The 14,984-nt window shown below is 46.4% G+C and overlaps 1 protein-coding gene across 2 annotated transcripts; it reads right to left on the bottom strand.

Moving 5' to 3' along the window:
• Window positions 1-1,554: 1,554 nt before the first annotated feature.
• AGTRAP (angiotensin II receptor associated protein) lies at window positions 1,555-14,628 on the bottom strand. 2 transcript variants are annotated; one of them, XR_011135727.1, is made up of 7 exons: window positions 14,489-14,622; window positions 8,905-8,939; window positions 8,575-8,686; window positions 7,765-7,963; window positions 5,270-5,540; window positions 3,744-3,854; window positions 1,555-3,656 (listed from the first exon to the last, which is right to left on the bottom strand). XR_011135727.1 is itself a non-coding variant. In XM_068915785.1 (5 exons), exons 1-5 carry the CDS (start codon window positions 14,513-14,515, stop codon window positions 5,434-5,436), a joined length of 480 nt encoding a protein of 159 aa, XP_068771886.1. In that variant the 5' UTR covers window positions 14,516-14,628; the 3' UTR covers window positions 4,632-5,433. The 2 variants fall into 2 exon arrangements, 1 of the variants encoding a protein (XP_068771886.1); XM_068915785.1 differs by lacking the exons at window positions 1,555-3,656; window positions 3,744-3,854 and having other exon boundaries at window positions 4,632-5,540; window positions 14,489-14,628.
• Window positions 14,629-14,984: the final 356 nt, after the last annotated feature.

Raw genomic sequence — 14,984 nt, 5'->3', positions numbered from 1 at the left:
TAACAGACAAGCACAATTTAAGGGAACTGTGCTTTTATTTCCCGAAATTTGAAAGGCAAGTTGGCAATCATTCTAACAACTATGCTTCTTTTCTATCCTCCCTTTAATACTTGCTAGGGTTTAACATTGTTGCTCCCCTGTTCCTTAACCTACTGATCAGTGGAGATCAGAAATTGCCCATGTACTGCTACATAGGAACATGAACATGGTACTCATCAGACAGGAAACTGAAGGGAAGCTGAGAGCCACTTAAGACTATTGGGTTGGTTTAAAAAAGGAAGGCAATAAACTCGACCTGGAAAAGGGTGTTGTGAAAAAGACACAAACACCCATGTCATCTCAAAAAACTAGTCAGTCTGAAAAGAAACAGCCAGCACTGCCTATGAAATGAACGTCACTTGTTTTCAAACCTACTTGAATAGTAAAAGGCCTTCTTTCCAATTGCATTCTCTTTCCAATCTACGTGCATTTCACTCTCCTCTACGAAAGCATCTGAACTAGCCTCAGTTCCCCCTGGTTGCAAATGGCCTGCTTGTCCTCAAATTCAAACTCTTTCACTAATCACTGCAAACCGAGGAGTAGACTCAGTTATGGAGGTGACAGGAGATAGTCATGTGGTGTTGCAGCGATCCTTGGGACCAGCTGTTACTGCCTTTCACACATCATCAAATGTTATTACGAATAGAAGATTGTGCTATTTCTTCCAGACAGTTAGAAGTTGACACGTAAAAAGTGAGTAGACTTTCCAGAGCTTTGCTGCCTTCTTTGAGAGGGTACCTATCATTACATGAAGTATAATCACAAAATGCAGCAGATCGGTGTTCCATAAAAGCTCTCCTTGCATCCTAGGAATTTCCAGCCAACTAGCAATACGTCACAAACAACAAGTGTTATAAAGGACTTTGATATAACGAAAGGGCGCAAAATCATCATGCTTATCAGTACTGTTTCGTTCCATGAACGTCTGCAAGTGTGACCCCACTGGACTACTTTCACACCCAAGAACCTAAACACAATCTATTTTCTCAATAAAAATCATGCATTTTTTTCATTCTCCATTTCAGTTCTTTCTAACAGTGGTACCAGGTTCTCAACAGGCTTCCCAGATTATTTTAGGAGTTGTTCACCTGACTCATTCCTAATTTCAGGTCTCATTTAGACGAGAAAGATGCAGCGTCCTTTAAAAATCAATTTGTTCGCCTTTCCAAAATTGCCGTTCAGAACTTTAATGTAACCACTTTTCAGCAGTGGTTCATCTTACTCAAAAGGCAACAGGATTTTAAAAGTTCTTTTCAAAAACTTTTTCTAAGGCCAAAAGAGATATTTAAGGCATGCTACACATTTTGCAACCTGCAAAATCCATGACCAATGGATTTTATGTTATCTTTTATGTTCCCAACTAAAAACATTTCTTTACATATGCTTACTATTTACATTTTGCAGCACAATGCTAATGCAGTCAAAACCTGAAATAAATCCAATTAAATTAACAAAAATGAAGCTGCTCAAAGTACCTCTGTTGTAAGAGAAAAGAAGTAAATAGCACAGTCCATGAAAAGTAAACCAGCAAAGTCTTTTAAGTGAATGTCATTTTAGCACTATATAAATGGCAGATACGTAACGAAGACGTAAGCAGCACACAGGTAATGCCGATTTTCCCATCCATACAGACCAAAAAACAGATCAACCTCTCATTTCAAGCTGGGACCAGTGATTTGTCTAAGATTGTACTACAAGTTACTCTGAAACAGTGCTTTTCGCTCACTGCTCAGTCTTAAAAACTGAACCATTACTATTATTACGTGCTTGGCCTCTCGCCTCACGTCGTCCTATTGAAACCAAAAGGCACACACAAGTCCTCCTCTCTCCTTAACTGCAGAGAGGGCAGTTTCTGCCCCAGCAGCTGGCTGAGGAACAGCTACAGAGGAGCAACCTTTACACGCTGTCTGCCAAGAACCAAACAGCGTCGCAGCATGTAGTGGTGGAAGCCGCTCCAGGGAGCGAGAGGGCCATCCCCCCACAGGCTGAGCCTGGGGGAAGCTGTTTCAGGCCTGCTCACAGCTGGCATCGCTGATGCACACACCCCGGGGCCCCGAGCTCAGCCATCCCATTTCAGTCCACAGCAAAGGCAGAATCCACACGCTCTCCCTGGGTGCTCACGCACCTCTCTTTGTAGGCAGTTACTCACTCCGACAGCCACCACCGGACATGCTGCTCACCCCGGCCAAAACCTCAGGGACAGGACGAACGCCTCTTTGTGTCTGCTCTGAATGCAAGGCAAACCCGCAGCTTTGCCCCCCGTTAATGCCCAAACCCCAGCAACGAGCTCATTCCAGCTGGGTCACTGTAAGCAGCTTATCCCTTATGATTAGCAACACCGCCTGTCACTGGGGCTGCAGATGGCCAGAGGAAAGCAGCTCTCACCCATGGCTAATTAAAGCGGCATCCTCAAGACAGCCCAGACGACGGGGGACCCAGCAGGTCGGGACAGTTCACCCACGGTGTCCCACCAGCGTAGCCGCAAAGGGCGCGCGTTTACCTCCTCTGGGGCAGCGCCTCAGGAGAGGGGGCACGTTTTCCTTCCGCTCGCTCGCCAGGCGGCCCGAACTCGCCATGTCCTGGCTCCTGGCAGCAGAGCTGTGTGGGAATGCCGGGCACCCACGGCCACCCCCAAAACCGTGGCGACAACCCCCAGCCCCGGGGTGCGATGCCCTTGAGCTGCTCACCGCGCCCTCAGAGCCCTCTCCCGCCCCTCCCCCCCCCTTCAGCCGTTAGGCGAGCCGTTAGCCCGACCGTTAGGCGCGCGCGCGCAAGCGCCGCCCGCCCCCCCCCCCCCCCCCACCCCACCCCTCAGGGCCGCCTGAGACGTTTTTTGGGCCGGGGAGGGAGGCAGCGACTGAGCTACGTGGGGAGACTTCATTTTATTGTATTTTATCCTTAATTCTGGAGAGGTGTCAGCTCATTAACGGACAATCCAGGGCACACCGGTACCCGAGGATTAAAAATTTAGCGGAGAATCACACCTGCTGCACGTCTGGCTGACGGGGACCCTGCTGAGAGGCTGAAAGAGGAGCCCTGTGGTGAAGCCGGGGGTCGTGCCGCCTCCCGGCACGGAAAGGCTGTGCTCGGGCACGCCAACAGGCTTAATGAATCCCCCGCACGCCGTGCTAAATCAGGTATGGATCTAAGAGTGCTCTGGTGCTTGCCTTAAGCACTGTCTAAACAACAACCCTCCTCCAGAAATAAGAACCGGTTGTTAGAAGCCAGGAGAGAGGCCAGGTTTTTATTGTCCTCCCTGTCTCCGATTTACTGCCCCAAGTTGGCATCCTTAATTCACAGTAAGCATATCAACACCTCTGCCCAGCTTTGCTCCTCTGAGCTGTGAGATCCGTTGAATTCGCTGTGCACAGCAGATCAGCTGAAGGGGCACCTACAGATATTGTAGTATGGAAAATGTCTGGGCGTGCCTCATGAGAAGTACCCTCGTGTCCATGCAAATCCCCCAAAAGCATTACATTTTAAAAAGTCATTTTCAACGTGTGGTCCACTGAGTCCTGCAGGTCTAGGGAAGAAAAAACAGCCCATCACCAGAGTATTTAAATGTGTTGTTCAGGGATCAGCACTGCCACTGTACATTTCTGCAGAGCTGAAAAGGCCTAAAAAAAAAAAAAAAGTTAACTGAATATAAAGGTCTGCTCTATGCTTGAACCAGCAACTCTGCAAAAACAGAAACTTCTGCCTACCTAATCTTCATTCTTCCCCATCTGATCACAAGAGCAGACTCACTCCTAGTCCTCTGCTCTACTGCACGGCAGCACGCCTGCCACCTACTGCACGCCTATGCCAGCAGTTACCTGCAAAATGAACGTACAACACACAGAGAAGTAGATCAGAATACTGCAATTTTATGTCATTTAACAGGTGCTTGGTCCAAGCATAAATGGGGATAGTTCAGGTACAGCAGCAAAGCAACAGATCACTGCTCTGCTTGTGTAGCATAGTGGATGAAGCATCTGTTGATGTTTAAAGTGATGAAACTCAGTGGGGGGGAAAACTATCTGTTTTTAAACATACAAATATAATGGTTCTAGAGCTTAGAGCAAAGTTAACAGGGACTCGTGGTCACTGAAGAGTCAATGCAACAACAGGTCTTGTCAGAGAAATGCAATTGTAGAATAACAGATGTGTAATTCAAAAGTGAACCTGCCTCAGAAAAACACAGATCCTCCCCACAGTTTTCACTCTGCCAATGTTCCCATGCTCTTTTTCTTCCAAGGAAACCTCTTGGACACCTTTTCCTTGTTTAGGGTTTTTACACTGAAAGCCACGGCAGGGCAGATTTATTGTAAGATCAGAATTTGAAGTTTGTAACACCCCAAGTTGTTCGTCACTACAGTGTAAAAAGCCACACAAACTCACCTTTTCATTTCCCCAGTGTTAATTTACTAGCTCACTGCACAGCAGAGCATGGGCAGTGAAGGTACCCTCTACTTTTCTGAGTAAAGCTTAGACTAAAACCCATTGAAGCCCTGCAGACCTCCTCCTGTAATGACTTTTCCAGGCTCCCTGGCTATAGTCGCAACCCATCAGGAATATCTGCATTTTCAAATGAGACATAGGTGACCAGTGAATTCTTTTTTAACACAGAAGAACTGTGTTCATTTTATAGTTTTCTTAGAAAAAATGTAACATTTCAAGTTCTGTTAAGATAAGCAGCTGAAGGCAAAAGGATATTTCAAGGCACAGTATCTGCAACCTACATTTAACAGTCATTTTAAGGACATCCTAACATCCTGAAGGACATTCGGTTTGCATATAAGCCACAATGAATAAAACCCAAGGCTAGATACTGGAAGCACAAGCAGCTCCCTGGCCCAGTAAGAGCATTTTATACCAACCCCAGCTGCGTGCAAACCACCATAGCTAGCACGGGGATTTCTCATCATAAATCTTAGTTAAATAATAGGGTCAAAACCAGTGCTCCAGAACTCCCAGATGTTTCCTGGAGATATATCTTCATAAAAGCGGGCTAAACTCCTGTATCGTTTGAAGGCAGACCATGAGTCTTTTAAAGTCAGCTCGTCCAAAAATATTTTGATTCCCTTACTTACAGTAAAGAGCACACACAGTACAAGACATGGCAGACTGCAGAAGATGCTTCCACTCACACAGACAGAGAAGAGCTTCCGGGGGAGGGAGGAAGGAGAGCGTACTGTGATTACAAAGAGTCACAGCACTTAACATGGCATCTCAGATCTTCTGGACTTACTGAAGGAAACCATCTGCCTAACCTTCAGGGAGGCAGAAGAAAGTAAAATTAGATCCTCTCCTGTTTGCTTAGTAGCAGGTCTTGCTCCATCAGAACAGACACGGGAGGAACGTAAGGCTGGACTGGGCGAGGGAGGTATCTGTTTGCTGTTCCAGGCGAGGGCCTCAGTACGGATGCTGGCCTGACTTGCTCGCCTCAGGCCACTGTGGAGAGGCATCTTGACGATCAATTGGCTCATAGGTGCTGCGATCCTGGCCTGCACGGATGAGGCCTGAATGGAGACAGAAGAGAACAAGCTTGGGAAAAAAATAAAAGCGCAAGAATTGAGTCCCCTAGAAGAAACCAACAGCTCAGCACCGCACCACGTTAGCTGTTCTACTAGCTCCCCAGCACCAGTGTTCTGTCAGCCTCACTACACAGACAGGCGGTAAGAGAACTCATCCTTCCAAACAAAGGCAAAAGAACTGGGGTGCTTTTGAACGTACTCCTTATCATATGAGCATTTCATTCACTGAGAACTGCTCTCCCGGTAGCTACGCGGCTGTGTGGAAAGCAAGACCCACACTGATACATATCAGTATAACAGATGGGCTGATGTAGTAGCGTATTTCAGCAAGATCAAGTTTATGAAGTCTAGTGGAAAAATGAATATATCCTGCAACAAATGGAAGCAGCAGGAACCACGGCTAGCTGACAGTCAGCATGGATTTCAGAGCATGATTCATCCATGAACCACTCTTCCCAACAACCCAGCTGTGCCTCAAATGTGTCATACCAGGGCATTAAATTTGAATCCAGCAGTGCTCTCAACTACATTAGGAGCAATTTGGCTGTGGTGTTAAGAGTGGTACAAAACCATGTAACTGCCCCAGGGTGAGCAAGGGACAAAGAGAGAGAGCATGCAAGGACAGCTCTTTATCTAGGCCACGGGTCTGCCATGGCTAGGAAGCACTCTGAATCAAAGGTGGGCCCCATATCATGTGACAGGCCCTGTTCTAAGCAGCAAGGATGCTGCCAAGCAACAGAAATGGATTCTATGCGGAAAGAAAACAAGACAGAGAGGACCAGGAAACAGATGAGAGAGTTGAGTTCAAAATGAGGGTGCCAGATAGTAGGAAAACAACATAGAGAGGTTATTTGGCAACCACATTCAACACAAAACCACAGTACCCAGTTTGTACTGAAAAGGTTGCAAGAAAGACATGTTCAAAAGAGGATATGAAACTGGTAGTACAAGATGACTGAATTCAGCCGGTTCCTGAGAAGAGACTCAGCCAGTATTGTGCCTGTGTTAGGATAGCGTGGATGGAAAGAAGGAATACTTCCAACTTCCAAGCAAAGGGCGAGTTACTCTCCTTCTCAATGATACCTACACTTTCCACAGCATACAGTTACAAGCACAGCGAGCAGCTAATAAAAACTGGCACAAACAAGGCCCACAGCAAAATGCTGCAGTTGGCACGCAAGCCTTCTGATCCAGCTGAGACAGATCTGTCTGGCACTTGCACAAGCTGGCAGGGAAGACATCCACATTACACTAGCAGAGAGGTGCACATAGCACCCTGAAGCCACTGGTTTCCTAGCCTCTCCTCCCCTGCAAATATTCACCTCTTTTCACAGGAAGCCTCATCTTCTTTGCCAACCCCAAAGCAGCACAAACAATGGCTTTCAAACACTATAATGCCAGCTATACTATCCTTTGACTTGCACAGCTCTTAGGAAAGCAGAAAGATAGCTGTGCAGGCTGCTGGTTTTGCCAGGGTGGATTCCCACACAGCAAAAGTGCCCTGGAAGCTGCCCTGCTATGAACTAGCACCAGGTATATGAGGCAAAGAAGCTGAGACCAGAACATCCAGCCATACCCCCTTCTCTCTGGTTGCCACATTATCACAAGCAAGTACAACCAGGATTAAAAATAAGTGCCTACAAGCAAAGTCCCGTGACATAGACATCAGCCCCATTTTGCAGGTGAGGAAATGGCGGTTCAAAGCAATTGAGGTAGCTAGGACGTATGAGGCCCAGAGAAAGCCTGGAGTTAGAAATCCAGCCTCATGCATAATCCAGCTAGAAAGGATGCTGCCTTTACTCTCCCTCAGAAGGAAAAAAAAGGGTTGGCAAAGAGAAAAGGACACCCAGAGTCTTCCAACAGGCACACACAAACACAAGAGGAGAAAGAGGGGAAAAGCCTCTCAGCTACACTGAATAAGAGAGACAGCAGTGGCATCAATACCATTGTGGGCAAAATGGCTGTCAGACGAGGACTCCAGGTCTGCAAGGGAAGAGAAGAACATAAATTTAAGGCCTAAGACACACCAGGACCACAAAATGGGAGACCAGACACTAACAAGAGAAAGAGGATGACCTCCCTTCTCTGGTAAAGGGGGGCAGAATCCAGCTGCACAGAACTCAGGCTGAAGGGTCCAAAGTGCAAGACAATCTCCCTAACACCAGAAGAGGTGGCCCACACTGATGTGGAGGCAAGGGAAGCATCATACCTATGTTAAAGGTGTACTCTCCTCCGCGTTCCCGGTACATTTGATACACAAAATAGCAGGACACCGGCTTGAGAAGGAGGCTGAGGATGGCCATGCCTACACTGAAACGCTTCAAGTCAGTGAGATAGTTGTTTTGAGGATAGAAGACACTGATGTGAATGATGTCTGTGAGGACTGTGAGCAGCAGGCCAGTCAGGAACTGGAAACAAAGAGAGAACAGGACATGAACTTAACAGGGGATTGACCATTAGGAGTCACAGTCAGTTACAGGGCTTATTTCCTAGAAAATCTGTGTTCACACAGTCATGCCTTCACCCCAGTTTCATACATTGCTAGCGCTTGGCACTGGCCAAGGTAGACTGAGCGAGAGAGAGAGTCCTAAATGCGTGATCTTCTATCTCATACCTTTCCTTCACACGTGTTAGACACCTTCTGATGTATATGTTCCAGGGCTGTTTATTTTTGCTTGCCAGTCTCTTTAATGTTCAGAGAAGGGATTATAGAGCCCCTCCAACTCAAGCATATTAAATGCTTTGAGTCCTTGGCTAGCATTACAGGTCACAACAGCAGGTTTAAAAATACGAATCGAATATGCCTCACCACGAGGAGCAAAATAAGGAATAGTGAGTGCTTCTGACCATGGTTTACGATGCTTAGGTGAAAGTCAGGCTCTCTTGAAAAAAACGGGAAGTCTGACTTATTCACTGCTGCACTAGGAACAGGTAAAGAACATCCCTGATTCAAAGGAGCTGTCTCTGCCTCCACCCTCTCCCTGAGCAGCCTGCTGGAGGCAAATACCCTCATACTCACCATCATGATGGCATCGAGGGAATCTCGCTGCACAATGGCCCAGATCCCCACGGCAAGTACACTGAAGTTTCCCCAGGCATAGGAGGCTGGAAAGAAGTAATTCATGCACCCCCTGCCAAACAAGACAAAAAACAGCCCTCCTTCACGCTAAGCCTGCAACAGTCTGCATTCAATCCCAGCTCCCATGCAAACACCTCACTCTTGGATTTAGGATCTCCTTGCACACAGAGAGGCACACATAGGGAGTGCTGATTTCACAAGAACGTCCCACTCCCGGTTTGAAGGAATACCCTCTTCTCACCCAGGCCAGGCCAGTTATCAATCACTTACCAGATTGTGAGCAGCCAGTGTACCAGAATGATGGCCTGTGGAGAAACAGAGGAAGACGGGTCAGCAAGTTGGGAAAACTATGGGAGGACTGAAGTGAAATGACACTGTTTTGTTTCCAAGGGAAGAGTGGAAGAACGTCCTTGGGAGCTACACTGGTCCCACAAACCCGTGCAGAAAACTGGCTCTGCAACTGGGACAGTGAAGACGCAAAACCATTTTTCTCTGCCCCTGCTGCTGGGTATTTCCTGTGGTGCTGCACTGCAGTCATTCATTATTGCTGTCATCTCTGTTGACAGTTAATTCAGGGCCCATTTAGGCTTTTCTAAATGGGTTATTGATTTTGGAACTCCAGAAGAGTTTGCACAGAAAGCCAGGCAATCTGATTTACACTATGTTAGCACAGTTTATACATGACCAATGTGGGGGCCCGTCACCGAAAAGTCCATGGATAGTCACGCCTGCAGCTCCCGGTCATTTCATCCAGTCCTCAGTATACCTCCTTCAAGCCTGTTCGGAGCAGCAGCTCAACTTCACTGCAGTATTAACAGACCTGAAGGTATCTACTAGGAACTGGAGAACACAATCCTGCATAGTACACGTCTCTTTTCATTCCCAGTGAAGCCTCCAGAGCCCAAATGCTTGCAGTGCCCTAAGCAGCAATAAGATAATTCTATTACAGATGCTGTACTTTGCAAACGTCCTTAACAATCCTGAACCTTGCACTTAGGCAGACAAATGAAAGCAAGAGATTCATTGTAACAAGTAGCAGAAACATTCTCTTCACCAACACTTGACATTTCCTGTAACCAAGGAGACATACTCTACCTGCTTATTAAGACAACAAAGGGGAATAAAAAGATACCACTTCAATCTTCTAAGCAAATATCCATGTGCTCACTCACTTTTGAACCTGCTGGCCAATTTTGCTGGAAAAGGGAGACCGGTCTCAAAAATATTCACTCCCTAAACACCTCTGAAGGGTATGGAAGACAGGCTCTATTAGCAGCCTCACAAAGGAAAGACTGAAAGCTTGATCCAACTTTATTACACATCAGAGAATCTGTGAGAAACATAGATATTTTTCTATTGCTTTGCCTGTGAGAAAGGCTGAAATTGACATTTGTATTAAGATACAAATAAGTCTAGTTTAAAGTTGGACTCCAGAGAATCCAGTCACATGACAGAAAACAATGTCTTTTCTGCTCCATTGCTTGCTGAACTATTTTGTTGAATGACCTGGATGGGAGGGGTGCTTGAAAAAAACTGCAACCCACTCCTCACACCACTTACCCAGTCAAGGAGAGAGAACAGATCTCTTCCTGTGGAAAATCACCAGTCCCACAGACATTATGAGACTACCCAGGCAATAAAGAACCTCCTAGTGCAAGATGAAGTAACAAAACAGGTCTCACAGCCTAAATGCAGGATATACAAGCAATTAAGAGTATCTTTAATCCAGTCTAAATAAAATAAATCCAAAACAAGGCAGTATTAACCTCAGCATTTAAAAAAAAAAAAACCACAACCCCCCCCCCCCCAAAAAAAAACAAAACAGGTAAATGAATTAGTAGAGACAGGCTAACTGACTTCATTGACACAGGAAAGCTTTGTGCAGAGAGGAGAATTAAGCCCTTAGAGCAAAATTAAAGGTCTACTGACATTCTGCCCTATTCACTGACTCAAAACTTCTGTCCATGCTCTAACTTAATACAAAACTAGTTGCTTAAGGAGAGAGTTAATGAAGCTGTAACATGAACAAAGTGCAGCCAGGAAATTAACAGGAGCGATGCATCTGCTGTGGCTCAAGCTGTTCTGCCACAATGTAAATGTCTTAGGATAAGATACAGTTCTTGCTGCACTGCAATACCCTGGCACATCTGATGAGCTTTCATTCTGAGTAGCCTAGATTTTGTCATAACTTCAAACACTGCTTAAACAGATTTTTAATAATGCATTTTTTAATTGTTCATGAAAGCCTACAAAATGCACCCCTCTCCCCCGCTTCCCCTCCTCCCAAATTTTACCGAGACCAGGCAGAAGCTGCTAATCAGTAAAAGACAAGATGTTCTTGGATAAGAATGGAGACATGCAAATAGCGTTTACTCAAGAGACTATCACAACATCAGGGAAATTCTTAATGAGGTAGTATTTAATTGCATGTTACATACCCACAAGACCCCTCAAGGCTCACCAGTTAATATAATTAGGCCGTTTTTATTTTTTTTAAACTGTCTAGATCAATTCTGCAGTTATTAAATTATGAAGCTTGCATAGTCACCAGGATAAAGTCAGGTAAAAACGTTATTACTCAAAGGCTGATAGAATGGGGGACTGCCAATAGAAAAACAAGGCATTTCTTTCCTGGTTATTAGTCCAAGTTAGCCCTGACAGTTCTTCAGGGCACTATGAAATTAGCTGGTGGTCTTGTTACGCTTGAACGTAGAAAACGTTGTGTTAATGAAAAACATTCTTTAAAGCTCACAGTCACTATCTGAGATTAGATAATTTTCAGGCGGTCTCCTGATGAGACAGCAGAAGAATTTAAATTTTTCCCTCTGCTCAAGGACTTGTGTCTCTACATAAGAAGGGCATAAATTTCTTCTTCTAAGGGAAGAAATTCTAAAACTTGAACTAGCGCTGAGAGGAGTAACATATAAAAGGTAGAATCTTTGTCTCCATCCCTTCTGGGCTGATAGGAGGATGATCACATGATTAAAAGCATCCCATTGGAAACTGAGGAGAGCTGAAGGGAATTCCTGGCTCCTCCACAAATCCCAGCATGTGATGGAACTAATTGGCAAGCATAAAAGACACTTGGTCTGTCTGGTTCCGGTTGGATGGGAAATTCTTTGGAATGGGACCTCCCTCTTTCAAACATGCCTCAGCACAGAACCTTCAAGCATAAGGTTGAATTTTGCCCAAATTAAAATGCCATGATTCCAAATGACAATTCTTTTCTTTTATTATCTGCCTCTTTCTTGCAAGTGAGCTCATCTACTCTATGAATTGCTTACATTCATCTGAGGATGCACTAACCCAAAAATAGATCCGAGTGGCCACTTGTGAGTGAACTCCTTAGGTCCTCTCATTATTATCCCATAGTGCACAGTTTCATACCCAGACTAACCACAACCTGAAGGATGTTTGTTGAGCACACTGAGCCAGATTCTTCTTAGAGATGCCCAAAGAAAGAACAAGAGGCAAAAAAAAAAGCAGTTACAGCAAGGGAAATTTCAGCTGGATACAAGGATAAAATTCATAATGAGAGTGGTTAGGCACTGGAACAGGCTATCCAGGGAAGTTGTAGAGGCTCTGTCCTTGGAGATGTTTAAAACTGAGCTAAATTTTGAGTTGAGCAATTTGATCTAACTCAGAAGTTAGCTTTGCTTGGAGCAGGAGGCTGACCTAGATGACAAGCAAAGCTAACTTCTGAGTTTGCTGACTATTACTACGCGAGCTGAGCCAGTAGATGTTCTTCCATGAGAATGTTCCTCATCTGCTCCAGGAAAAAGCCTGCTACATCAATTTTTTAGTTCTGCGTGTAGCCTGAAGAGAGGCCTTAAGGCTAAGACATTGCTGTGTTCTGGCACAAACACAGCTCAGTCATACCGTTTTCTTGGAGCTACTTCTATCATGAGGCTTATCTTTCTAATCTCTCAGAAACTCTAAGCAGATCATTCTGATGAATAGCAGTGGTGTGTGTTGTTTTCAGTCCCTTTCTGAATAAGGCCCTTCCCCATCTTGGCGATCTGTTTCAGAGAAGCAGCCCCCAACTCAGGGACAAGACAAAGATGCAGGTACAATTATTAACCCACTACTCCCTAGCCCTCAGACCAGTACCAGCAGACTTTAAAACAAGGAATTGCTTAATGCTGAAAACCATTTGCCCAGGACAAGTTTGCTCTTATCTAGGAAGAGATTTGGGACTGGTTATATGAAACCAGAGGAAAAGCAACATTTTGGTTATGTTGTCATGGTGGCTCCTTCATTCAAGAAGTATGTCTGTATTTCAGCTCCCGTGTCTCTGTCTCCCGTGGTGAATCATTTATTTCATTGGTAAACCTTTTAATTAGATGTCCTTGCTTTTCACTGTTGTTTTAGCATAGAAAAAAAAAAAACTGAAACAAGTTATAAACAAAGCAGAAAACAAGATCTTTTAATCTTCCTAGTGCCCAGGGAATCACCCAATAGTCCAAATTTCCCAGAGCAAAATATCAGTTGGTTTCCAGAATGCAATATAATCTACATGCCAAGCCTTGAAAAATCCATTTGCTTACTTGCCCCAGGAAAATTGCTTTTCTTGGTGACCTAGTAAGAGTGTAAAGCCATGAATATATGAACTCCAAACTTTCATTTTGAACAGCCACATTAAAGTCTTGTTATACAAAGTTGAATTCTTAAGGGTAGCTGAGACAGTACTGCTCTCCCCACCTGTAGGCAGCCAGCTCCAAGGCCACTGCTCACAGCTTTATGAATCAATAGCAGAAAAAAAAGAAAAGAAAAAAAAAAAAACCCCACAGATGAGATCAGCAATGCTTTCAGTCTTCGTTTGGTCAAAGTTATAACCAAAGAAAGCCCCTGAAACTTGCCGCACCAAGCAACACATGTAAACTAGGGAACCTGGAAAAAGGCACGTACACATCTAGAAGTCTCAGAGCTCTGAAAATATGGTAGAAGGAGGAAAAAAAGGAGGAAATTTTCTTCTGAGTGGTATCAGGGAAGGCTTCAATTTCAAACAGCAACATGAAAAGCAAAAAAAAAAGATTTTCGCCTCCCCTAGCTTATGGATAAGGATGTACTTCTTGCCAAAGTGAAAAGTCTAATATACCTTTGAGAAGTCCCTTATTTTCCATGCCTTTGGTTAACAGATATCCAGTGAAAAATTCAAATTACCTCCGTTCCCTGCCCCCCAAAAGAAACCAGAAAAGCAATTTCAGTTATCTACCAGAGGATAACCCCGAAGCAAATGGGATCATCTTTCCAAGATATCTTGCCTGACAAGCAAAAGCTTTGCCTCCTCAGGATCTTGTGTAGTGTTTATCCTAGATTAACCCCGGTCAGCTGAGCTAGGAACCTCTGTGGACACAAGTTAGTTCAGTTGTTGTCGTCCCAACCCAGTCCTTGGCCACTTTAGCAAACTGCCCTGAAGCAAAAGTGAACCTTGGGGTCACTGCCTGACAGTCTTAATGACTAAGAGTTTTTGCAACGTTTACCCTGGTGATGAAAAAGATTTAGAAGTACCAGTTATTCCTCCACACGGAGACTTCCACTTCTCCTGACCGAGCCTGAAGCGGGCACAAAGCTGGCCATCGGCCAGGCAGGCCGGGCCATGGCCCGCTCTCCGGGGACGCCAACCAGCTCCCTAGTCCTCCCATTCGAGGACTTCAACCGAGACCCTCGCAGCCCTCCCCGCTCCTCACTGCGGAGCCCTCCGCCGGCCCTCGGCCCGCCCTGGGCACCTCCCGGGCGTGCAGGGCTCGGAGACGCGGGACGCGGCGCGGGCAGACCGCCCCTCGGCCGGGGCGACCCTGCCCCGCGGGGGGCAGCCGGCACTGGCTCTGCCCAACGCCCCCGCGACCCCTACCTTGAGGCTGACAGCAGGCAGCTCCATGGCAGCGGCCCGCCCGCTCGCCCCGTGACTCCCAGCGGCGGGGCCGCCTCACGTGGGGCTGGGCCGGGCCCCGCCGCCGCCACGGGCTGGTCTCGGGCCGCCCAGGGGAGGGCAGAGGGGCGGGAGGAGCCGGGACGGCGCCTCGCCTCGCCTCGCCCGACGGGGGCGTCCGTCAGCATCCGGCCGACCCCAGGCCCACTGCAGGCCCTCTAGACTTCCCCTGCGGGGGGCTCCCTGGGCCCTGGCGGCCCTTCCTCACGTCAGGAGGATGGCAGGCCGAGGCCCTGCCATGAACTGTGCCCTCTGCCCCGGCCAGCGAAATGGGACCTCTCAGTCGCCCCTTGCACACCCTCAGCTGAGATACTGCCATCCCCAGCGCTATCTGGTGCGACAGCCCTTTAGCAGTAATAAAAGTTTGGGTTTGAAAGTGAAGATGTGGTGTGAGAGCGGGACTGGGCCCTGCAGGGCA

This window comes from Struthio camelus, chromosome 21, assembly GCF_040807025.1.
Source record: "Struthio camelus isolate bStrCam1 chromosome 21, bStrCam1.hap1, whole genome shotgun sequence".
NCBI classification, from domain to species: Eukaryota; Metazoa; Chordata; class Aves; order Struthioniformes; family Struthionidae; genus Struthio; species Struthio camelus.
Note: the sequence above shows the minus strand (reverse complement) of the source record. Positions and strands in the feature narration are given on the sequence as shown.

What these genes read in the sequence shown, in the direction of transcription:
- AGTRAP (XM_068915785.1), bottom strand. Translation starts at nt 14,515, where the DNA reads ATGGAGCTGCCTGCTGTCAGCCTCAAG. An exon ending in CACTGGCTGCTCACAATCTG is followed by an intron (nt 8,687 to 8,904) that starts GTAAGTGATTGA and finishes CTTGTTTGGCAG; the next exon opens with GGGGTGCATGAATTACTTCT. An exon ending in CCCTCGATGCCATCATGATG is followed by an intron (nt 7,964 to 8,574) that starts GTGAGTATGAGG and finishes CTTTGTTTCCAG; the next exon opens with TTCCTGACTGGCCTGCTGCT.